At 46.1% G+C, this 24,889-nt stretch overlaps 1 protein-coding gene across 1 annotated transcript in view; it reads left to right on the top strand.

The window, feature by feature from the left end:
• The window catches only part of CTBP2 (C-terminal binding protein 2), a 144,037-nt gene that overhangs the window by 60,664 nt on the left and 58,484 nt on the right, over positions 1-24,889 (top strand). The window contains exon 2 of the mRNA XM_075107629.1: positions 19,936-20,095. Coding sequence (XP_074963730.1) covers positions 20,038-20,095 — 58 coding nt within the window. The 5' untranslated portion in view covers positions 19,936-20,037. The remainder of the gene's footprint in view (positions 1-19,935; positions 20,096-24,889) is intronic.

The raw sequence follows: 24,889 nt of genomic DNA, 5'->3' as shown, positions 1-24,889 counted from the left end.
TTATTTATGATGCCGTTAAGTAACATCCACATTTTTGTTTTTGCCATTTGTGAAACTGGCTGAAGAGAGCTGGGCCATGGGGTGGGTTCGGGTGCAGCCGGGCAAAACCCCATGGACATTGTTGGGCCTGTGGGGTAAATGAGGGTTTTGTTCTGAGGCATCTTCGTTGCTGTTGTTGCAGCAGCACAGAGAGTCTCTAAGGTAAGCCCAGGACCACAAAGGATGAGCGGGGATGGTGCATGTAGCTCCTGAGTCTTGCATTTCGGGTGTTGGTCTCCCATCTCAGGCCTTGGAGCTACTGGTGGCTCCGTGAGCACCGCCAGCTTGTGTCTGTAGGTGGGTGTGTGGTTCAGACATCATTGGTGTTACAACCGTGTCAGTTCCTAAAGTGGGGTGATGGCCCCGAAATGAAGTTTTGGGAAGTTATGAACGAGGTCATGAGCCTGACAGAAATTTCATTTTGTCCGATATTTATTCTGCTGTTTGGGGTTGCACAGAGTTACTGGTCTGTAAAATGAGGTCGCAGCCGGGAACGAAAGTTTGGGAGCTGCTGCTTTAGAGCTTGGGTTGAAATTAATTATTTGTATACCTTGGAGGGTTACATTGGTTTTTAAACAAGACAGCTGGGTTAGAAAAACAGTCCAAATTCATTGTAAAACACATTGTGTGATGGCCAGCTTTTGAACCTTGCACTCCCTTGGCACGCTACCAGCCAGAAATTTCAAATTGGCTGCTTAAAATTGGCTGTGTAGTCACCCAGATATTTCATCATGTTATTTCAAAAATCCCAGTGGCTCCAGATGCTCCAGGGCTGTGGAGGCGTTCATTGTAGCCGCAGTTGGAAAAGTGGGTCTGGAGTAGCTGTGTAGCATTATACCCACAGATATTTAGGCAGCAGAAATACGGATGCAGAAAGGAAGGCTGGCCTGGCTAAAACCAGCTTGAGAAGAAAAAGCCCAGCCAATGTAGAATTGTATGTGAAAAATGCAGTGCAAAAGGTGTCAGCTTTGCGGCTTCAAAGGAAAATATGCTTTTAATTTTTTTAAGATTAAAACGCCTATTAAATAATACCCTTTAAAAAGCAGAGTACTCCTCAAACACCAATTCAAAATGCCAGCAATTCTCAGTTTGCAAAAAGAAAAGCCTACTGCAAAGTTACTGTGGTTTTGTGCACAAAACCTGTGGGCTGTCTGAAAAACAAAAAATTGATAAAACAGCAGAGCCAGGTGCTTGCGTGATCTCTTCAAGGGGAATTTCTCTATAGGGCCTCCTTTCCTCACAGCTTCCTCGCCACCCGTTGCCTCTTCTTTCTGCCAGTAATCTCTCTGATCTCCCTACCACTTTGCTCTTCTGATTCGGTATTGCACGGAGGATTATTTTTGGGGTGAATGTTTATATGCAGGCCATGTTCATAAGAGTGAGTCATTTATGTATTGAGTCGTGAAGTGCTGACTCTAGACATTTATTTCTTTTTCTACTTGTTGCTTCCGTCTTAAAAAGTCCCGAAAAAATATTTAAAAGTGTTCTGCTTAGGCTTGAATTACTAATTGATTTCCAGATTGCTGTGCTTTGAGGGTGTTTGGTGGGAGGAGCAGGCGCAGCCCTCCCGCACCACCTGCCTGCTGCCCCTGCCCGAGGGATGCCTGGTTGCTAGTGCTCCTCCAGTTGCAAACTCAGCACTTGGTGGAGAAATTTTTCTCTGTCTCGTTATTATGCTTTGACTTGTGACTTTATTATCGCATGTTCTGAGTTCCAAGGCGGGGTGGGGGGGAAGCAGGGAAGGAAAGTGGGGTTTCGGTACATTTCCTGCACCGTGTGGAGCCGTGCTCTGTGTTAGCTGCTGATAAGAAGGTCTTTAAACCCACAGGTTTTTAAACCCAGCACATGGTTAAGGACGAGGGAAAATAGATGCCATTTCTGTCTCTAAAGCAGCCATTCCCTGGCAAAGTCTGCGCCCTTTCGGAGCAGTCCATACCAATACTGTTTGGCTCCAGGGGAGAAACACGTGCCAGCTCAGGGCTGTCACAGGTATTTAGAGCAGCTCCTGGACCACCAGACTCCTGCTCCTGTGCAGAGGAGAGGCGTGAAGAAGTGCTGGGGACTCAGAAGCAGCAGGCACTGCTCTCCAGCATAGCTGTTGGCTCCCACATTCCTGCAGCCATCACTCCAAATGGCCAAGCAGGGCAGGACGCTGCTGTGCTGGTGAATATTAGACAGCTGAAGTTAAACGAAGGCTGCATCAGAAAATTTGGATGGGTTCCTTCAGCCATTTTTAATCCGTTCACCTCGCTGGAAGTGGTGGAGCAATGTAAGAAGTTGTTCATCTTATTAGATGTAGCAGAGGTGTGGATTCCCAGACAGGTCCCAGGTAGCTGCAGAGAGATGGATTTACTTATCCTGTTAGGCTGTATATCTCTGTGCATGTGTATGCAGTGCTGCTGGCCAAACTTTGATTAAAACCACTTCATCTCTCACTCTCTTTGGTCTACAAAGCATGTTTTGATTAGGAAAGACTTGTGACCATTGTGTACTCTGTCAGATGCACTTTCCTGGTCGCCAGGAAGGAAAGTGTCCATAGCTCAGTCCCCACTCAGGGAATGGTCCGTGGGTATATCTGGTGCCGCACGCAGAGCCGGGGCGGACACTTGCCGGTATGAGGCACTCCCAAAGCCCTGCTGTATGGCCTTGCCAGAAGCAAACCCCTTCAGCGGACGCCATAGCTGGCTGTGGTGGCTGGCCTCTCCAGAGACTGCTTATCCCATCACAGGCTCCGTCCAGCCTGCAAGACACGATGGCACGCGTGGTGGCCATCTCTGTGCTTGGTTGGATTTCTGTGCTTAAATGCTTCCTTATTGCTCCCTCCTCCTCTCCCTCTCTCTCCCCTTCATTCCCCAGTTTCACAGCCTGCTCTTGCGAGCTCTGCATTTTTAGGGAACTGAAGAAACCATCCGTCTCCCAAGTTCCTTGGGTGGCACTGTGAGAAGACTGTGCGTGCATGTGTTTATGTTCAGAAGTCACAGAGCTCCTGCATGCTTGCAGTAGGTCCACGTTCACGGCGATATTCTAAAAACCCCAGCCCGTGAGACCATTCTTCATTGCTAGCACTTAAGATGGTGCCTACGAGTGTTGGCAGACACGGCACTGACTCTGCTGCAGGCTGCCCCAAAGCGGTGATTGTATTTGCCTGCTTCCTAGCAACTTTGTGTGCTGGTTCAGTTACAAAGGACTCGGAAAAACGCACTCCATCTGGTTTTCCAACCCCAGATGCGACCACCCCAAAGAGTGATCTAATTCTTCTGTATTTAGACTTGAAAACTTCTCACCAGTTGGTGGTGCGGGAAATCAAATGAGAGTCCTTAGGAGCAATAAGGTCCACATGCTGGCCTAATTGCACATGGAGCTAGACTGCTGCTCCTACTCTAGTGCATTTGCAGTGCTGCTGTCAAAGGCGTATTGTTAGGCTGGGGGAAAACCCACAAATCTTAATTTGGGTAATAATTTAATGTGGTGCAATAATTAGCTATTCACGATAGGGGCCCCTTTGCGTCTGGTGTGGTGTGTTGCAGGCAGAAGGCAGGCAGGTCTCATGGGCAGCCTTGTTCTGTAGATCAGGGTTTGTGGAAAGGGATAGTATCTCGACCCGCGCTTCAGTACGGTTGTTTTAGTCTGCATTGTATCATCTGAGAGTGTTGTTCTTGTTTTAATGTTTTGGGTTTTTTTAAATTAAGACAAAAAAAGCTGCTGCTTTCCACCTCTGCAGACTGAATCAGGAGGGCAGGGTGCGTTGTGGGGAAGGAGAGGCAGAGCCCAAGCTGGGGAGTTACGGAGCAATAGGAAAATGTCACACAGACTCGATGGAAAGCTGGAGCGTAAAATTTCCTCCCTCTTCTGTTCAGCAGAAGACACCATCCTGTGATTTTTTGGTTGTGAACTTTTTGTCGACACAGGGCTTGGGATCACGGCCTTATCATTTTAGGCTTGTCCTGAGGTGTCGGTGCCTCATCCTGCCTGGCCAACGCTGCACTTTCCTATGCGTAAAGTGCCAGCTGGGGAGCGACAAAGTCCGAAACGGCTTTCCTATGCGCTTAAAGCTTCAGTCTGAGTTTTAACGAGGGGTGCCAGCCTTAAATATTCCCTCTGTTTACTTGAGCAAGCCCTGATTCACGCTGGCGGTTGTTTTCTGTCAGGGCTTCCTGTGGGAGCCCCCGCGCCGCTCACAGGAAGCGTGGCCGGGCCTGCCGCCATCGACCTTCTCCGGCCAGCGGAGCGGCCGTGGGGAGCAGCGCCAGCCTGCTGCTGGAGGGCAGGCCAGCCGCTGGGCAGCCATGGAGGTGAGCCTGGCTGTCCAGAAAAAAAAAAAAAAAAATCAAAAATAATATAAAAAGGCACGACCCCTCGGGACCCGCGTTTTGTCAACAAATCAAGCAGGCGCTATTTTAAGCTCCTATGTACCTAACGCTTCCTGTTTTTCAGAAGAAACTTCTTGTTTTTTTACTTTTATGTCGACGGATATATTTTAACGGCTTGTTCCTGAGGCAGCGTGAAGGATTTTTCCCTCCCCGCCCCAAAGCGTGCAGGGTGACGGGCATGAGGAGGGAGGGAGCTGGTGGGGAGTCCCAGGGGGCTGCCTGTGATGGCCCTGTGCAGGGATGGGCACCCTCGGCCCTCTCCCAAGGATTGCCTGGGGGGTTCCTGGGTGCACCGAGGGGCCTCTGAGGTGGGCAGCCGGTGGGATGGCTGCCACAGGGCTTTCGTCCTTTTGTGAACACTGCTAAGTTAAGCCATGTGTGGTTCTCTTTCGAGGAGCGGTGGCCTAACCAATAAGGACAAAGTAAATAGCATTCATTTCCCGCTGACCTTTTAACACGAACAGATGTTTTCTCTTAAAAGTACCGTAGGCCACTTCAGTCCCTGACCTCATCAAGTGGGCTGCTGCCGTTTTCATACTCAGCAGTCTATAAAACTGCTTTTTTAACCTGTTTTGCTGAGACCCGCCTGCAGAAGTGGGTCTCCCGCCTTGGTCAGGACCCATGTGCCTTTAATGTTTCTGACTTTCTTTTCTCTGGATGGACCAACCACTTCCTCCTCATTTTTGTCCTCCGTGGAGGATGGCAGGTGTTTCCTCTGATGGGCTGTATCAGGCAGCCCAGGGGAAATGAGTTTCCCTTGATAATGTTTTCCCTAGCAGTCCTCACACAGGTTGGACTTGTAACTCCACGGCTGGAGCAATAATTCCATTGCCCTTATCCCAGTTTGTGGTGATTGAGCAGGATGAAAGGGGTCTTGGAGTCACCTCCAAGCTCAAACAGTAAAAGGGTGGCAGCGTCGGAGCTGAGGTTGGAGCTGAGAGAACCATAAATGTGGTTTCCCTTCAGCACTCCCTGCATTCCTGGAGCCATCCTGGCACCTGCTGGTGCCTCCTCCTCTGCTGCCCCATGGATCTGGGTCCTGCACAATGGAGTCAAAGTGATCTCAGCTCTGTCACAGGCTGCTCGGCTTGGGTATCACCTGGGTGTTGCTTTTTTGCCACGTGGTCTTCCCTGCCGTATTTCTAGATCTGCTGCTGCTGCAGATGGTACTGGGTGGGATCTGTGAAGGAACTGAAGCAGTTTGGGAAGCAAATGTGGTGGGAATAAGCAATAAAGCTTCCTCATTCCTGCGGTCTTTTAATTTGCTTTGGGCCAAGGGACATGCAAGTCTGAGCATGACTTGTGTGTCTAAGAATATCAGAGACAGATAGTTCATCCAGGAGGCAGTTGAAGGAAGTTTCTCTGCTGGCTCTCCTGGCCAGAGCCTGCTTTCTTCTGCCAGTCCTGCATGGGGACCATGGGAACAAGCTCTGGAGTGAGGTAATGGAGGAGAAAAATGGGGAGGCAGGCTGGTGTGCTTGCCATGAATCCGTCTGGGAACTTGGCATGTTGGTGAAGAACCTTTTTCCAAAGTTGGCGTTGCAGTAGTGTCTCATCTGGTGGCATCAACAGGGCGAAGTGTCTCCATGTCTGGGATGAAAAAAGCACAGCCGTGGTGCTTGAGGGCTAGTTGATCTGCTGCGCTGTGTGGTGCACAGCTTGTGTTCCTGGGTTAGTGGCATTCAGTTCAGAGAGCCATCTTTCGGTTTCTGGTGGGGGACATTGAAGGTATGAATAAATACCAGTATGATTTTTAGTTACTGAGTTACGCCATCTGGAAAGGGATACATGGTAATTTGAAGTGAATGGAATTACCTTTAGATACTCTTTTTTTGATACCATGCTGAATATAGGTTGGAAGAGATTCCCAGCTTCTCACTTTTGGGGTTTTTGGCCTTTCCTTAAAGATATTTTCTCTTTTGTATTTGTTCTTTCTACTCTCCATATGTATTTAGTGGAGTATGTTCAGAAGTTTTACTTTGTGAGCTGTGATTTCTATCCGGGGCAGTGGGTCTGTGCAGGACAAATAAAAAGAAAAAAAAGCTCTTTCTGTGGGTCAGGTTACCCTCCTTTTCCTGTTCAATTAAGAAGAGAAGTATGCAAAATCTTAAAAATTCCGAAGTACTACCCAAACATTACCGTTTTTATAGTTTCAAGTTTAGAGAAAATGACTCACGGGCATTTTTAATAAAGGATTGCTCAGAATTGAGTGGAGTGTGATTCACGTTAACAAATCAAGACACCAGAGAGGCAACAAAGAAGCCTTTAACCTGATACTCCTCCCCATGAGTATATTGCAAAGCGGATGGCTGAGATTTCCCCTCTGCCTGTGGCGCCTGGCAGCGGGGGGAGCAGCATGCCGGGAGGGAGCAGCGATGGATGTTGCTGAACGGTCGCACCACTGCTTCTGGGGCAGCTGAGACGCTGTGGGAGCTGTGTACAGTGCGACCTGCCCCTGCTCCAGTGGTGCATGTCCTCTGTCAGCTCCCGTACAGTCCATCCTGCAAGTTATCTGCTGATGTCTTCCTGAGCACATTGGTTGGATGAAATGATTGTGTCCTAAACATCTCCATCTGAGCGGTAAGAATCCTGCCCATCTTGTATACTGATTTTTATTGGTCAGTGTATTTAGGCAATGCCTAATTGTTGTGGGCAACCGTGAGGGTCAAACCTTTGAGCCTGAAGTGGAAGAAAGCCGGTAGTTGGGCACCTTTTGCAAACACGCCTGCCTTACGCTCACCAGCACTCAGACCTGAGCGTGTGTCCAGCACCGCGCTGAGCTATTTTAGTTTTGAGGTCAACGTGGCAAGAGAGATGTTGCATCTACAGCAGTGTACTGCTTGCAGGGACTTTGAGTGAGGAGCCAGCTTCTTTGGCTCTACCTGAAAGCAAGGAGCGTTCACAAAGCACACTTGTAACACAACGCTTGTGAGAAGAATTGTTTAACAAATAGCCAGATAATCTAGTTTTCCTTTTCTGCGATGCTTTAGTTTGCCCTGTGCTGGCAGTCGGCCTTTCCCAGGTTTCACCTTGCACAGAAGATTTTATCTTGCAAGTCTGCAGAGACGGCTGCTGATTGTGGAAAACATCACTGACTTACCAAGTGGATTACTGGGCAAAATCAATTTTACTTGGTACATTCATATGCTGAAAACCAACGTAATAGTGTCTGCTTTGCTTCCACACGAGCGAGGGGTAAGTGCCCCAACAGGTGTTGGAGACCCTGCACAAGCCTGAGAGGTGACTGAGTGTTTTGGACCGTATTCATCTCTGGTGTAATTCTGGTGGCATTGTTTTGGCTGACTGAACAGGACCTGCAGAAACGCCTTAGATGAACATGCTGATGTATATTTTGCAGCTGTCTTCAAGTACTTAAATGTTAAACATTCCCTGTGAGCAATGAGAGCGGACCCCTTCCCCATGCTCCTTGCGGCTTCTTTGGTTGATGTATGGTGTTTTGCCGCTTTTTTGTCCAAGTGTCCTCTGTTCCAGGGATAATGCAATTGCTATGCAGTGCCGTGCAAATACTCTTCTGTATTTGTATCTCTTTTCTATTTAATTATACTGTATAAATGTCCTCGGTAAATTTGATAAGTTGGGTGAAGGATATTGATTTTCGAGTCTCTCTTGTACAGGGCTCCTTGCAGTAGCGGCAGCCGTTCACCAGACCTATTTCCCGAGGAGGTTTTGAAGGTTCAGCATTTAAGTAGCTACAGGATAACAAAGGAATTTCTTTCTCTATGTTCCCAGTTGAGCTGCTGATTGCAGGGTTTAAGGCCATAGAGAAAACATTTGTGTTGGGTGCGTTTTTTTTAAAGCATTAGATTCAAGTCATCTGCAAAAACAAGTGGGAAGGGAAATCAAGATACAGAATAGACCCACTGCCTCCATTCCTGCAAATAAAGCCTGCTACCAGCTTTGGGAATAAATGAGAGGGGGATGCTCCCAGGGTCAGGTGAGGTTCTGGGGCAGCAGTTGGGACCCCGGGCTTGTGGCCAGGCAGCCCCCCCCCCCCCCCCCCCATCACCCATGGCTGATGGCGGGGCAGGAGGAGTGGGACGAGGGCCAGCAGGCATGCAGGGAGGTGGAAAGGAGGAGAGGGAATCTGCAGGATTAAAACGGGAGGACCAACAGTCTATTTTTAACTGGTGTTTTGGATGTGAAGTATCACCAGTACTAAAAAAACCTCCTGGTAAATTGTGGGGAAGATGCATGCGATAGTGGAAAGCCAGCTGCAGCTTTTTGAACTGTTAGCTGCTGTTTGCGAACACTTGGTTAGTGTTAATGTTTTAATTTTCCTTTTCTCAGCCTGAGGTCTCCCTACACAAGGGACTTTCTTTAAACCATGCTTAGCTTTCAGCCTCTTAAGTTTATTTTTGTTCTTCAAGAGGAAAAGAAGGGAGATATGTAGATATTTGTGCGCTTTCCTCTTGCCCTCTCTTTCTTCGCATTTTTTTGGAACATAAAATGTTTTCCTTTCCTTTTTTATGCAGAAAATTGGACCCTGTTTTTTTTCTAGCTGATTTCCATATATTTCTCATACAGGATTGTAGCCTTGATCTGGAATGCAGGCCTGTGGCTGTTCTTGCTAAAAGTTTGGTCCCACCGGGGCTTTCATTATAAATCCTTATTTTCAGTAGCAAATCACTTTCTGCAGATGTCACCTCTCAGAGCTGGCCGGTTTGGGTGGGGAGGGGGCAGCGTCCTCGCGCTGCCAGGCCCCGCACCTCTCGGCCATCCGTCCGCAGCTCCCCAGGATTTGGGAACCTGGGGATTCGGCGTGTTTGCCTTCTCGCTGCATTAAGTCAGGAGGCTGGAGCCATTGCGGTCTGTCATGTCAGTGATCCGTGGGATAATGCATCCCCAAGTAGTGGCTGTTTCTGTCTATTGTGTCACCGATCTGCGCATTAAAGGGACCCCGAGTAGGTGTTGCTACAATAAACCATAACAGCTCTATAGGAGCCGTCACAGTTCATTGCATCAATAATCTGTGTATTAAGGCATCCCAAGAAGGCCTCGGCACACAATGGACCCTTATGGCTCCAGATGAGCCTGTATAAATTTAGGTCAATAACCTGAGTGTTGTTAAATCCCAAAATAGCCTTGCTACAGCGAGCTGGCAAGGCTTGTAAGAAAGATGTGTAGATTATGCAAACCTGTGGTGGTTGCAGAGGATACTCTGACTTACCAGTTAGTGGCAGGAGAATTATTTCGTCTTATTTATTACTGTTATCTAAACCTCTCTCCACTCACTTGGCTCCCTCCTTCCCTCTCCTTTCACTCCTCTGGAAATTAAGCTGTGTGAGCGATGCTGCCAGAGCAGCAAAGGCAAGATGTGGAGGGAGAGGCAGGGATGGAGGGATGGGGGGAGGAGGGAGGAGGCAGTGTTTCACAGGTGAGCTGTCCCAGAGCCACCCCGCATCCCTCTGAGCTCTCTCCCGTGGGATTTCATGGGAACACTCACACATTTCTGTCCTGACTGCACTTATGCTTGACCCCGTGTTGTTTGGTGTTGTCTGGAGCATGAGTTTTGCATGAGGGGAGCCCCAAGGGCGGGAGGGTCCCCCAGGGCTCCCCAGACCCTTGCTTACTCCAAAAGCCACCCTCCATCCTCATCCCTGACCCATTTCTTGATCCAGGCCCTCCTTGGTCCTCGATGCCACAACACCAGTCTGGTCTCTCCTTCTCTCCATGGTTCTTTGCATCCTGCTCCGTCCTTCATTTCTCATTTCCCTCAGACAAGACCCTTTTGTAGGTAGGTGGTGGGGAGAGGAGTGCCTTCGCTACAGGACAGAGAGGCCGGTTTGCATTGTGGGTGTACGCCTGAATGGAGGCGTAGCCTTGAACTCTTGAACTCTTTTTCTTTTTTTTGTAGAGTAAAATTGTTATGTGCTGAAAACAAACAGGACTCACTCCGATGGAAAGAGATTGTGTGGTGGGAACAGATCTCGGACCACGAGAACTGGGGTTTTCCACATTTCCGTTCCGAGACTTTCCATTTGAGATCTCTCCAGCAGTCGGGCAGCAAAAGATGAATTAGCTGAGCTGTTAAAGGTATTACGTGTGTTTCCCCCTTCGGAGACTTGTTAGAACATATTTTCTACGGTGATAGTAATAAGTGTTACAAACAAAACACAGTTTTCCCCTTTGAATATTCCTTTTCACTGAGCATCATCTACATAAAAAAAAAAAGTGCGTTAAGCAACATGAATAGCTTCAGGCTATTTTATTTCATGTTGCTAAATAAGTCAATGCAGATGAGGACTTTTTATGTATGAGTGGCTTGTAAATATAAACACTAAGATAAGGACAAATTATAACTCCAAAGATTTCCTGGAGACAGAAGAGTGTAACCGCTCCATTTTGCTGTTCCCAGTCGAGGGAGAGCTCCCAGGACAGGCTCTGGGAGATTTGACAGAAAAAAAGCTTGAGATGTCTGTGATAGAATGAGAAACACAGGGTGTTTGTTCCGTATGGGGGAATTTGGTGTGCTAGTGGGGGGCTGAGTCTCCTGGTCTGCCGGACCAGGGTGCAGCTGGGGCATGGGGGCCTTCGCCTCTGTCGTGCAGGTGAGCTAGGCCCATCCTGAGTGAACGGTGGAGTCTCGTGCCAGGCAGTGCTTTTGGTTCCTCCTCTGGCCCTCAGCTGAGGCACGGAGGTGTGGGCTGGTGTGCACCGCTGGGATCTTCCCTGGGATGTGGGCATGCGTCCCCTAAGGAACCGGGCTGCCTTCCATGATACCGAGCCATTGCCCTGCAGGAGTGTTTGGTCACTGTGGGACAGGGCCCAAGGAGAACATCCTGTGTCGCTGCTCATCGGTGCAGCCACTTGGGTCTTCCTGTGAGATTTAATGGTCTGATCCTGATTATAGAAGAATTAATAAATTTCCAGTGTAGGCTAGTATTCCAGACTTGGAGACACTTCAGTTTTATGTCCTGTAGGTGGGCTGTGCTGGCAGGGATGAGGGTGTCGTCATGCTCATGTCTTACATCAACCTGCTGATGCAGCAGTGCCAGCTTACAACTCGGGGTATGAGGTGGGCACCGCTGCCAGAGCGGGGTGCCTTCGCAGACAGACTGCCAGGCGGAGGTGGCTCAGAGAAAGGAAGCACTGTACTCCCTGAGCATCCCACGTGTTTGATGTAAGGATGCACTCATCTGGTTGCTTCTTTTATTATTTTTTTTTACTTACGAGAGATATGGAGCCAAGGACTTGCAAGAGTTTCAAAGATGGGTGGTCTTGGGTTTAGTGTTGGTTGTCTAGCGTGGGCACCCAAAGGAAAGTGTTGATATCCAGGGTCCCTTTGGTAGTCTTGCTGTTGCTGCACTTGCTGTTTTGAACTTTCTGTTGAGGGATTCAGGAGTAAGTAGTGAGTATTGTGGCAGTATATACTACATAGAGACGTTTAATCAAATCCTGCAAGGCAGGAGTGCTGGGTGCTGCACTAGCGTGCCGCAAACGCAGCCACTGCCTCTGCCAGCCCTGCGGTTTCGGACGGAGACCCACAAGGGAAGCGGGCTTGGCGGATCGGCAGCACAGAGTCGTGGGGATGGGAGAAACACGAGGCTTTACAGGGGGGTGTGGGGTGTGTGTGCGGCGGGAGGGGGGTACAGAGGTTGGGAGGATGTGGCTCATGGCCACATGAAGATTTTGGTATGCAGCTCATACTCAGGAAGTTTGGCCACCCTGATTACAAACATACGTATATTTGGAGATGCATAGCAAGATATCTGTCTCTTTCCTAATTTGATTTGTATTTAGATGGAGAGAGGAAAACCACCGAATCAGGGAAGTGGGTGGCTTTGTGTGGTTTCCTAGCCAGCAGAAGCTGAAAACAGTTTAAAGTTCACATTTAGCGGTATGGTAGTAACTAGAAGGAGACAGCTGAAGGTAAGTGGCCATGTCCTACGTCTTAGCAGCGAGGAAGCTGGATTTGCCTTTGTTCGGTTCCGGAGACAGATGAGCTTTCCTCTCTAGCTATGGAGACAGGTAGTGGTACCGTGGCATAATTTGCAGTTTTTCTTGGTTAACCATTTTCAAAACATAAAACGCAAACTGCTGTTTGTGAGAGTAGAAAGGATGAAGTTTGCTTTGTTGGAGTTTGCGGGGGGGAAGAAGTGAACTGAACAAAACCAAACCTTGGAAGCAACAATACCTGTGCACCAAAGTGTTTATTTAACCAGGACTTTTTTTCATAGCTATTTCATCTTATTTTCCTCTTGTCCTTGCTCTTGCTTGCTCATCTACATACAGCATATGGAAAGGTTGAAAAGTGGCAATTACTAAACGAGAGTAGACAGAAACTGTTCTCCAGCAGCTCCAGATGGGGGTTAGTGATGCTGCTCACAAGCTGTGTGCCAGCGCTTCACTCTGCAGTATAAAATGCCCTCTAATGGCCAAATAACTGCATAGCTCATCTGACAAACCAGCAAATAGTAATTTTTTCTTGGTGTTTCTAATTTAGCTGTGCTGATTTTGGTACAGAGGCAAATAACAGCTTGAGCAGGGGAGAGCTTTTGGTTATCCAGATGTGGAAACAGCGAAGGTTCACCTCGCTCCAGCATTAGTCTTTGTGATTAGTGAAAATAGATAACAAGTAATTTGAAGACCTCTGGTAAAATGTAGGATGAGATTTTATTTTTCAGTGTGACTGGGACCTTTGTTTTATTTTGTTTTATTTATCCTCTTGTTTTATTTGAAAAGTTAAGGGTAGTTTCCCAGCTTGTTATGCGCTGTAGCAATGTCAGTGTGCGTGTTATCAGTGTCAGATACTTAGAAAAACAAGATAAGGGAGGCTGAAGGAGGCCCATGATTAATTAGCAGATGGATTAGGCACTCTCAAAGCTAAGTGGGTAATTTGGGTTCAGCTCCTGGTTATTGTTTTGCCCACCACCAGGCCACTGAAGGCTGTCAGTGCAGGGAAGCAGAGCATCAACCGGCTTCACTTCTGATGCCAGAAAGAGAAATGATGGTTATTTTGTTTAAAGCAATTTTCTTGCTCTCTGCGTTGCTTGTTTGTGTTTTAGCTTTAGGAATGAAAGGAGTGCCAGTTCTGGTATTTCCTAGTGTTACTTGAAAACTCACAGAGGATCTGCGGGGGGCTGTTTACTACCTGACAAGGGAATGTGCCTGGATCTTCTTTTCTCAAAGCCAAGAGCTAGTCACTAATGTTAGAAAATAAAATTGGAGAAAACAAGTTGAAAAATAAAATAGGTATTTCGCCCCCCTTTCTTTTGTACTATGGCTCTTGTGGCAACTTGAAATTTGTAATTTCAGTAGGTCTTAAATCTTTCTGGCTATCGAGAACCCAGTCTGGAGCAGTTTGTAACCTGAAATATGATTCTTAAAGAAACTTCTATAAAAACATACAGATCCAAACAAAAACCTCTCATGCTTTATGCATCATTAAGACGAGAGGAAGGAAAATGCTACAAACCCATATGTCTTTCTTTTCTTTGAAGGGCATATATATCTATAATTGTGATTCTTCTTTTACTGAGTTAACAAGTAGCTTTGATGGAGTAGAATTGATGAGGGATACTCGCCGTGACTTTCAAGGTCTGAAAGGAATGCAGGATCCAGCCCTCTGTGTCATCTTTTGAAGCCTTATTATTTTAGCACAGTCTGTATCATGTTGCATAATGTTTTAAGATGTGGTCTGCATCATTATGTAGCGTGTTTAATTTAGCAACAGATGTGCAGGCTCATATGCCGTTATGGTACATTTTGTTCACTCATATAATAGCAAGTTCCTCAAAATTGTTACCAGTTCTTCAGCACGACACTCCTACAGCATGTTATTCTCCTTTTCTGTACGGTGAAGAGCAAAAGAGCTCTTTATTTGCCATCAGCAGGTGCTAACGTGGGAGTGCCGGCTCTCTGTGAAGCACGTTTAACCTGCTGCGTTACTGCTCTCTCTGCCAGGCTGCGGCACCCAGTGAGCGCGCTTCCCCCAGCAGTTTTCGGGGGAAGACGCCAGGTAGGCAGTGGAGGGGCAAGACTTTGGTCGTTAAGTTTCTGGGCAGAAAACAAGTGAGGCACCTAGTCAAAAAAAAAGCGCTTGTTGCCACCCGCAGCGACATCCAGTCATTCCCACGGAGGGGCCTTAATGCAAAACATCGCTGAACGCTCTGCGGCAGTGAAATTGTACTAACTAGTAAAGGCATTAAAGCTAATTAACAATGGTTTTGTAGCAAGAGCCCTGCCCTCCCTGTTTTGAGGGTGCTGAGGGTCCATGGAGGGGATGCAGCCTGTTGGGAGCCTGGCACTGAGGTTTGATTTAAAGCCAAGGTAGTTCTTCCAGAAATTGGGAAAAAGCCTTTTAAACTCTTCCCCCCCCCACTCGCTTCCTATTTCACATGCAATGGCTGAGAGTGTTTAATGGAGCAGGAGAAGTCCAAACCCTGGCCACACAGAAACTGTGTGATTCCTCTTCCCAAGTGTGAGGCTTTACATCCCTCAGGCATTTAAAAAAAAACAAAAACCACCCTATTTTTTATCTTGGCTAATGAAAATCTATGTTTGTTCTCTCTGCCCGTATAAATGTTTAATCCACTTTTGGTTCCTGCTGGGCTATCAAGCTTAATGGTGTCTTGACACTGTGAGTTCCCCATATTGTTTTATTGTTATTTAAAAGAAAACATCCAAAAAAAGGATCTCAAGGATTGTGTTGCCTGTCCCTTCCCTTCCATGTGCTTCCCTCCTCCCCTGCAGTGGTGCCAGGGCCTTAGAGAGAGGAGAAGGTGACGGGGGCTGAGCAGGGCATCCCACTTAAGGATGTGCCGCCAGCATAGGGAGGAACGATGACACAGTGTTCGCAAAGTGTTCCTCCTGCATTGTACGGTCTGCTTTGTCCGCTTCCCTCCCCTGTCATTATCTCTGTGTGTCTCCTTTCTTTTCTCCACATTGCCTTTCTTGCGCCGAACTCCGCTTCTCAGCCCCTCCCGCCTTCCCCACAGCAGCTGCCGATGTCTGAAATGATCAGCGGTGGAAGCGATCAGCTAGTTCAGAATAGTTAAGACCTGGTTGATGCTAATGCAGGGCTTAACCAATTCACAGCTCTGAGGGCTGTTCTTGCATTGAAATCTCAGTTCAAGTGGGATTGAGCTCTGGAAAACTGGACCTTAACTGAGAGAAGGCTGCAGGAAGAGTTGCCCTTGGCATTGGCAGATACTAACTTCACGATTATGGACCACTTGGGCATCCTGGTCTGCTTCCAGCTGAGAGGTTGATGTCCTGCAGTAATCACAAGTACAAACCTTCTCCAGGAGCCTCTCCTTTCCTAAGAGCCTACAATATGTCTGACAGTATCATCAAAACATTTGGGTTGGATTTTCCCTTGTTTAAGGAAGGAGTTGTGTATGTGGAAACCCAGTTTAGATGTGAGGAAGGACGGAAGTTTTCCATTGCTGTTTGGAAATGGGAGCTGGGAGTTTTGTGTAGTAGGGAATCTCCATTTTGCTGATGGTGTATTTCGTAGAGGGTAGAAAATGTAGTCAGAAATTGTGAGCAACAGGTTTCTGCCTCCACTAAGGGTCTGGGAGTGTGTGGTGCTTTTTTTTTTATTGTTTAGAAAGATGCTTGTATTTGAAGTTAAAGAGGAATCCCACTTAACCTACAACCATGTATTCATTGGCAGAAGTGGTGTGTTCGTACCACTTGTTCATTCACACCTCGAAAGGCAGCAATCGTGGTTTTATTGCATCCTAGCCGGTGAGCTGCATTTTGGGCAGGACTCTCAGGTGCTGTTTCATGATGCTTACCAAAGCCTGCCGTGCTGCGCGCTTGCATCGGCTTTGCCTCGTCACAAAACAGGGTGTAGGAAACACCATTCCACTTTCCCGAGGCTGTGCACGGAGAGGGAATGTAGTGAGACACGGTTTTGTGTACGGTGCTGGGAAGGGAGGCTCTTAGTCACCTGCTGGGTGCCACCGTCCGTGGTTTGACGGTGACTCCTGCGATGGAGGCTCTAAAATAGATGTTGCCCATGTTTGTGCTCCTGCACTACCTACATGCCCTGTGAGAAGATGGTAAAGCAGTGCTAGTTGAGAGAGCGCTTAGAAGACAGCACATTCTTTGTAAAGTCACCTTTCTCTTATTTTTGTCTAACAGCGGATTTTGTTTTGGAAAATCAGCTTTTCTTTGTTTCTGTTTTTCATCAAAAGCAGGAAAAATAAACCCTAATACAGCCTTCTCTGCTCTCATTTTCTGGCTCATGGATTGTGGTATTTAACGGGCAGCGTTAAGAAGCTATTTAAGTGTGTTACGTTAGGCTTGGGTTTTTTCCTAAAACATTGTATTTAAGTACATTCCTTCTTTAAATAAATAAATAACTGCTGGGCTATCATCGTGTCCGAGGGTTTTCAAGAAAATTTACATTTTGAAATACACTGTTGGAGGCTAACACGGCCATGCAATTACTGTATGTAAATCATTTCACTTGTTTCCTAATCTTGCTGAAGATGAAGTACAATTTTTGTGCGTGCGCCTCTCTCTCTCAAATTTCCTTATACAATGGGATTTTCTTGTATTTTAATTGCTGACCATGATTTTTGTTCTGCCTAGACTGATTGTATTTACTTTATTGCGGAGGACGTTTAGCCTTGCGATTGTTTTGAGGTTGGGTTGGATGTAGAAACCATTGAGGATACATTGAAGTTGGGTGCGCAACTAATTGTGTCCTCCATCCCTCAGATGGAAGAGCTGCTTTCTTAATTACAGCTTCATACGAAGGCTGGGGAGTATCTGCTTGTTTCTGTGCCCTGCACATCTGCTTTTCCCCATTTTATCCATCCCTGCCAAACCCTGCTCGGCAGCTCCTGCCACATTTTTCATAAGTCTTCTGAGTTGGGCTTTTATTGCTGGTTGATATCATCATGGACACCTGTCAAACAAAGATGGAATAGTTAACATCATTAGGAAGGAGTTCATTCATGGGCATTACATTAAGCTGTGCGGGATTCTGATAATATGAGCAGTAATTTCTCATTAGTTTCTTTTGTAGAAAGTTTTCCTCCAGGGAGTAATGCAGGGAATTGAGATGGCAGGAGAAAAGAACTTTAATGGAAGCATTTGTCCATCAGAAAACGCACTCTGTCAAAATTAAATACACTTTGCATATTGATTTTGTTTGGGAAAAAAAGGGGGAAAGAGTTGCAGCCCCAATGTAATGAACCGTTTGAGCATCTTCAGAACAAAATGCTGACTTTTTCTCTCCTGACATGACTTTTTTATAACCTGGTATTTCTCCCTGAAAGTGGAGTGGGAGGTGATAGAAGTAAAAATTCATGTGTATGCTTTTAAGTGTTGATCATGGAAGTTCTCTAAGCTGCTCTGGCTTTAGCTACACTAACAGTTTAATTTTTGTTGTAAGAAATATTTTGATTGTAGCAAGGTTCTGCCTTTGGAATGGAAGTTTTCTGCTTCTTTTAGAATGTTGCATTAATTATTAATGTGAGTGGGAATCGTGCTCTTTAGCATCCCTATGTTTAAAAAAAATCAATTAATTATTGCTATAAATCTCAGAGATTATGCTGCAGTTGCGCTGCTGGGAAATTCGCCATTAACTACCAGGAAATCGCCTATCTTCCCTTAGTCAGAATTCCGTTGTACCAACACAACCCTTTTCCTTTTATAAATTAACTATCAATGTGATGCATAATTGATAACCATTTATAATAATAACAATAATCTCCATGAAATTGTCATCTCGGTACGCAGCAGCTTTGTTAGAGCCTTTACCCCTCGCATGCTCAGCCTCGCCTATTGTGTTTGTTAACTCTGTTTTCTGGGAATTTATTGCTTCACTTGCACGGTTTTAGGAAGAGCCGTAAGCTGTTGCAGAGGAATAGAATGCAAGGTAGAAACGCCTGACTGGACTGTGTGGATGTGAAGAACCTGAAGTGCTTTGAGAGGATGGGTTAAGTGTTGCTATCGCTGCTCTGCAGAAGGGGAAGCAGAAGTCGAGGTTACAGACATTACTGAAGGTCAACTTTTGGACATCAGCTTGGATTTTCCTGGTTCACGGTGTCTTTTTCTCATGTGTCCTCTGTTACGTGACAGCAGAGTTCTTTTACTTTGTCGTGAAAATTTTGTTTGCAAATGAGGCAGTGTGAAAATTCACTTGCCACAGAGGAGCTGTTCTTGTTGTTTGGGGGTGAATTTGACCCAGTGGTACCGAGTTCGTGATTAATTCCAGCTCTTCAGAATTTATATATCTTTTAACCCTTTCTAGTACTTTGTATGCAGAGCGGTTGAGACTTTGTAGCTCGATACAGATGGCCACTCAGGAGAGGATTTCTTCCTGTGCTTCTGCTCGTGCCTGTCTCCCTTTTCCCCTTCTCTCCTTGCAAGGCCTCCAAAAATGTGGTGGTGTTTTACTTTGTGTCTGGAAATCACAGCTTTCCACTAATTCTTCTCTTTTGGCTTAAAAGAGTAGTGGGTGGCGGGGGGGGGAGGAGGGGCAGGAGCCTCTTGAGCAGTATGCATCCCTGGAGGTTTTGTGGCTTGCATCAGGGTCATCTGTCTTCATCTTAAAATACAAAAGAGGAGACTGAATCACTGGTAGTATAGCATAACTCGGTAAAAAATTAGTGCGTGTAGGGTTGAATTATTTGAATTCAGTTGTCAGCATGAGGTCTCTTTTTGTATGTCTTGATTCATGAATGCTGTTGTGGAACTTGCTTTGAAAAGCTCGTACCTGGATTTTGCAACGAAGCTGTTGGGTAAAAGTGCCACAATGGCGCATTCAGGGTCTGCAGCCTGAGGTCAGGTCGCAGCGTTCAGGGATTAAATGAACCTTTGGCGCTCTGTAGGAACAAAAGCGTCAGACCTGAGAGGATCCATTTAGGGTCTTCCTCTGTGCCACCAAAGTGCAGAAAAGCCTGCAGCTGTTGTCCCTTTGTAGAGTATTTCTTATAAATCAGCCACACATACCACTTTATGGATTGCTTTATTTCATCGGCATTTAAAAGTGTGCATGCTAGAGACGACAGCTCTGGCACCCAAAGTTTAATGTCAGCCCTTCGAGTATGAAGGTAAGGACAGGCTACGGTGACAGCTGGAATATGTATCAAGGTCTAGCTGCAAATTCAAGGTCCACGCTGACTTTTACAGAGCAAGGCTTAAATAAGACATGAAAGCGGTTTCTGTGTGCATGTGTGTGTGAAAGTACTGGTAGAGCAAAAGCTACTTTCCCTTTTTTTATATACTCTCTAATAATCTTTCAGTGTCTGTGAGCCTACAGAATAGCTTAATGGATTTTATCTGCTAGGAATAGATTTTAAGACAGAAATAAAACTGGGAAGGCTGTACAGCGCTTCGGCAGCTCTTGTGTACAATCCTGTTTTTCCTGATTACAGGGAAGATAAAGGGGCTGTGAGCTTGATTTGCAGTATAAGATGTGTGACCGGTGGGACACCGGGGTTGGAAGCACTAAACTCACAGCAGCACCTGCTCTGCTGCTGGGGATGGGCAGGTCTCACCTGGTGTGCTGGAAATCCTAATGAACCCTTTCGTTTCTCTGCAGGGTCGACAGTGGCGGTATGCATGCCGATCCCTGTGATTTTTCCTAAGCTCCTGGGGGACTGCTTTGCGTTTTGAATCAGAAAGTTAGAAAATACCTTCAAGAATGGCACTTGTGGACAAACACAAAGTCAAGAGGCAGCGACTGGACAGGATTTGTGAAGGTAAGAGTATGCTCCAGTTTTTCTATAAAAGCTGACTGATGGTTAAGGTAGAATATCTAATTTTTCCTTGTTTTTTACAGCACTTAGACATAGAGAGATCCAGATCTAGGATTAGATGCCCTGTCCTCTGTCCTGACTCAAAATACAGTCATACTGATGTTGAAACATTGGCAAGGGATATACTGGTTACTCATTTAAAAGTCATCTGTAGTCCTGTGAACAGGATTTTTACTTAATCACCAGGTCTTCTCCTTTCATCCTAATTTCTACTGAACTGACCTAGTCAGTCCCAGTTTGAAACATAGCTTAAATTTATACTGTCTTTAGAAGAGAGTTGTGCTCTGTTAAATGCGCTGCTTTCTGGAGGTGTCCTCTGGCAGAAGGAAACGCTGGGACACAGGGGCTGGTGCTGCAACTCTTCCCTCCCTTCCCCCTCCAAGCAGTGCCAGTTCCAGTGTCCAAGACTTCGGACATGAGCCCCTACCCTGGCTGTCCCCCTGCTGGACTGCAGGGCTGGGAGAGCACCCTGCAAGGCGTATGGCTAAAGCTCAGCATCCTCCACTTCCATGCAGCTGCTCCCATCCTTCCCCGGTTCAGGCTTTGGCTTGCTTCTCAGAGAAAGACAGAAACTTGGCTGTCTCAGAGTTGATTCTTCAGTCAGGGGGCATGAAAGTGGGTGATCTCCCATAATATTGACTATCATCCTATGGAAAATTTAAACGTTGTTGTTGGAGTATTTCTTATGATTTTTGGAAAATTGTCAGAATGCTTTTCTTTCATTGGTATCTGGTGACAGGGCAGATTTGCTGAAAATTGTTCTTTATTAATAGTATGTTAGTGTCACAGCACAAGCGACTTTTACCTTCTGTTTATTCAGTTTTCCAGCAGAAAAGTCTGTAGGTAACATTTTTTTATTACAGCTCACATAGCGTAAGTTACTTATGATAGAAATCAAGTGGTGGCAAACAAGCTCTGACTTTTTTTGTGCACATTCTGATAATTCTCTTATACACACCGACACTCGTGAAAGTTTCACCATGAGCAGCAAAAGCAGAACAGTGTTATTTTAGGAAGAATATATTAAGTCGTATCTGTTAAAGAGTTCCAGTGTTTATCTGCTCTTGAGGAGATGGATAGTGGCCTGCAGGGTAACAATTTGCAGTATTACTTGAATGCCAACGAGGTGAAATCAGTTTTGCTCGCGGATGAAAGCGCAGAGCTCACAGGGGAGTTGTACTGCGTCCGTTCGAGCAAGAAGAGTGGGGCTTTTTGGAGTTTCTCATGAGTGGAAAATGTTGATCAGTAGGACAGGGTTTTGCCTTGATTTTTTTGTGTTATATATTGCTTCCTTTAGCACGTCAAAGTAAAACTCACTTGTTGTTGCTTTAAACTTGGCATGAGTTCTTTAGCTCTATTCATTTTGCTCTGTTAATTTCGGAGTGGCGAGGCAAAGCAGAGAAGATGAGAGTTCAGAAGGAGTATCCAGGGTATACTGCAGTGTGGAGCTGCATATTTCTCCTATTGAATGTCATAAACACTCAGGTGTACTACACTATCTCATCTTCAAAATTTACTTTGAACTTGACTTAAAAGAGTTGTATCAGCTGAGCCTGGATTTTCAAAAGCTGCCTTACTGGTTTGATGTTTACTATCAGATCTAGTTGCTGAGTGTACAAGAAATTCAAAAGGATCATACGACAAACCTGCTAACGGAGCTTTAGATGTGATTGAAGTTTAGATTATTTTCCTCTGATATATGAGCTTTTTTCTTCTTTCTTGGTCAAAAGATATTATCTTCTAATCTGTAAATGTGCAGAAGACATAACTTCTTAAAGTATACTTTGTCATTTGCCACTTGTTTTGTGATTTGATTGAAATGATGGGATTCACCGTTGTAAGACGCTGCTGTGTTGTATTTATAAGCAACAGATTAGGGCTGAGTGTAAGCAACATTGTAAAAATTACTTTGAAAAACGTAAAAAGCTTAGGATTTTCCAAAATACTATGCTTGTAGGCCAGCAGTATACTGTATTGGCATCTCTGAGGGCTATTGTTTATTACAGGCTCCTAATCTTGCGTTATAATAGCATAGTAAAGCACTGAAGATGGGCATTCCAGCTGCTGTGAAAACACACTTTGAAAAAAATGAGCATTTCTCTTGGTTTTGTCTTGAAAGGTTTATGGAATAATTGGTGAGAGATGATGAGAAATTAGGGAACTACTTCAGCAGACTGATGAGAGGAGTCTTTGCTGACAGGATGGTCAGCTACCGCTCCATCAGGCCAAGTGCAACATCGTCCAGAGAAGTTGCTTTTAACGAGTTCCTGTTCTGTGGAAGCACTTGAGCAGCTTTTCTCTTTAAACAAGTGGATGGCATGCAAAGCTGTATTTACCTGATGGAAAGCTAAACGCTTTGTAGTGCATAGGTGGATTTCTGTGCTTTTTATGAAGTTGCGTGTAGTGTACCATCCCTTTCACTGTTCCCAACACAAACCCTTGGAGAGTTTGGTAGGGGCAGACTTTATTCCACACAGCAGGACGGTGACGGGTCTGGAGGTGAAATACCCTCAGGCTTCATGTTGTAATCACTATCCATGCTGCCAGGAGATAATACCTAAGGCTTCAGTTCTTGATTGGACTGTATGAACTGCCACTGAAGGATTCTTCTTCATATGGGTTTACTGAAAACATAACTCATCACATGTTGAGGGAAATAGCTTACAAACTGCCACAGTATTAAAAGAGTATATTAAGAAGCTGCAGTGTTTGTATTACTCTGTTAAATGTGCATCTGGCATGGAAAAATAATCCAAGCCATACAAGGGGGTGGTATCTTTGAAAACACCAGTTCATAGCCTTTGTGGGCAGGTTTATGAGTCTTCCAGGAAGAGAAGCAGTTCAGTCTCATTGCGTTACTCAGCTTGACCAGATCCTCTGTTTCATTCAGTATATGGTTATACCGTCATTGCGTAACAGCGTTACGTGTTCCTCTAAGCAGGCTGTTCTGAAGAGGTGAGCCGTTTGCACCAGGTGGCGGGTTTTGCTCTGTAGAAAAATACGGGTGGGAGAAAGGGTGCAGACTTGAGGGGATAAAGAAATTTTATAAAGACATTTAGAGCAGCCTGTTAAGAATCAAGCGGGTTTGTGATGCCCATCTGTATGAAGCTAAGTTTGAGTGTGCTCACAGTGAGCTTGGCTTTCCTGTTTCTTTCTTTTCTGGTTGTCCCAGGAAGTTTGGGTGCTGATTCTGTAATTGGATCCATGTGAGTGCAAAGATGTATCCAGTGAATGGCTGGGGCTATTGAAAATAGTATGTGCAGAGTGGTTTACATAATTCCTGTTTGTGGAATTGTGTCTAATTACGTAGCGGGTCCAAATATGCTTTAGAGGTGGAGCTGCTGGTGCTGTGTTTAGTTAGACTGGGTCCAGCACCCCCTAGTTCAGATCCTGTTCCCATCAGTTTGTAATTTTGCCACATTTTTAATTTGTTTGAGCTGAAATTTTCCATTCCATGATGAGTTTTTACCTCAGGGTGAATTAAAAACCAAAAAAAAAACAGCTCCAGCAAAAATTGTGGAGCCGTGTCTGAGTGGGAGATGGAGAGGGATGTTGTTTTTGCTGTGTTTGAAACAAAGCAGAGCCATGATCCTGCAGCCGCAGTACCCGCCTGCTCTGCGTCGGATAAAAAGGGTCTGGGTCTGAGTTTTGCAGCAGAGTTGCTGTGGTGTCAGGAGCGTGCCTGTTGTTATTCCCAAATTTGGGGCAATTTCTCAGCCTTTGAAAGAAAAGTGAAGTGAGCACAGCTAACGCAGCTGCCAGTTGTGTTGTGTGCTCTAACGCTGCCTGGGGCAGAGAGGGGTGGTGAGTGCGAGATGGGGACCTCTGCCAGGGCGCAGGCGTGCAATGGGGGAGCAGCAGCGTTGGGTGAAGATCAGCGCAGAGTAAATCAGAGCAAGGAGGCAGGACAGGGCCTGTGCAAGGAAGGTAGGCACAGCTCAGACAACCGGCCCTTGGACTTAGGCACTGCGAGATATAAGGTTACTTTTCTATCCTTCATGGCTGCCTTGACTTTAAGTTGTTACAGCCTGATCTCAAATTGCATGATCTTACAGGTATGTGTGTTATTTCTCCTAGTTGTGTAAGCCTGGCAGTTTCCTCCTGCTCTTTGGGGGCTCTCCGTGATCAGCCTTGGCTCTGCTCAGCATTCCCAGACAGCCTCCTCTGCCTCCCTCGGGGCAGCAGAAAGTGGGTAAAGCTCCAGGTTGAGGAGAAAACGTGACAGGCCCTGCTAGGATGACAGAACGTAGGGAGGATGTGCAATATTGCTGATACACTGTTTTCCTTGCTGTTCTGCTGAAGGGAAGGTTCAGCCACAGAATCTGGCCGCAGACAGTTGTGTCCCTGGCTCCGCAGTGCCCTGGTCAAGGTGCCTTGTTGCAGTGTGTGACAATCACAGCAGGGATTTCAAAACAGCAGCAGCAATAATTCTTAGGGCAGAAGCTCACCTGCCTTTCATTTAGGAAACAATAACAACAAAGAGAGAGTGGATGTAATTTTTTCTGTGCTACCTGTGGCAGAACAAGGTGTCCAGCAGTGCCTCCAAGATACCACTAGCTCAGAAAACCGTGGTGCTCCTGCATCCATCACTGCCGTGGTGCATCAGTGCTCGTACAAGGCTTTGCAAGGAAGTAACTTGAAGCATCACTTCTGCTGCCCAGCCTGCTGCTTGCTCAGCCGTTCTTCATGCTGTGCTTCTGTGAATATGGCTAAAAAAATATTAACTAATACCGGGAG

The sequence above is a fragment of the Phalacrocorax aristotelis genome, chromosome 12 (genome assembly GCF_949628215.1).
Source record: "Phalacrocorax aristotelis chromosome 12, bGulAri2.1, whole genome shotgun sequence".
Classification (NCBI taxonomy): domain Eukaryota; kingdom Metazoa; phylum Chordata; class Aves; order Suliformes; family Phalacrocoracidae; genus Phalacrocorax; species Phalacrocorax aristotelis.
This window is presented reverse-complemented; position numbering and strand designations above follow the sequence as displayed.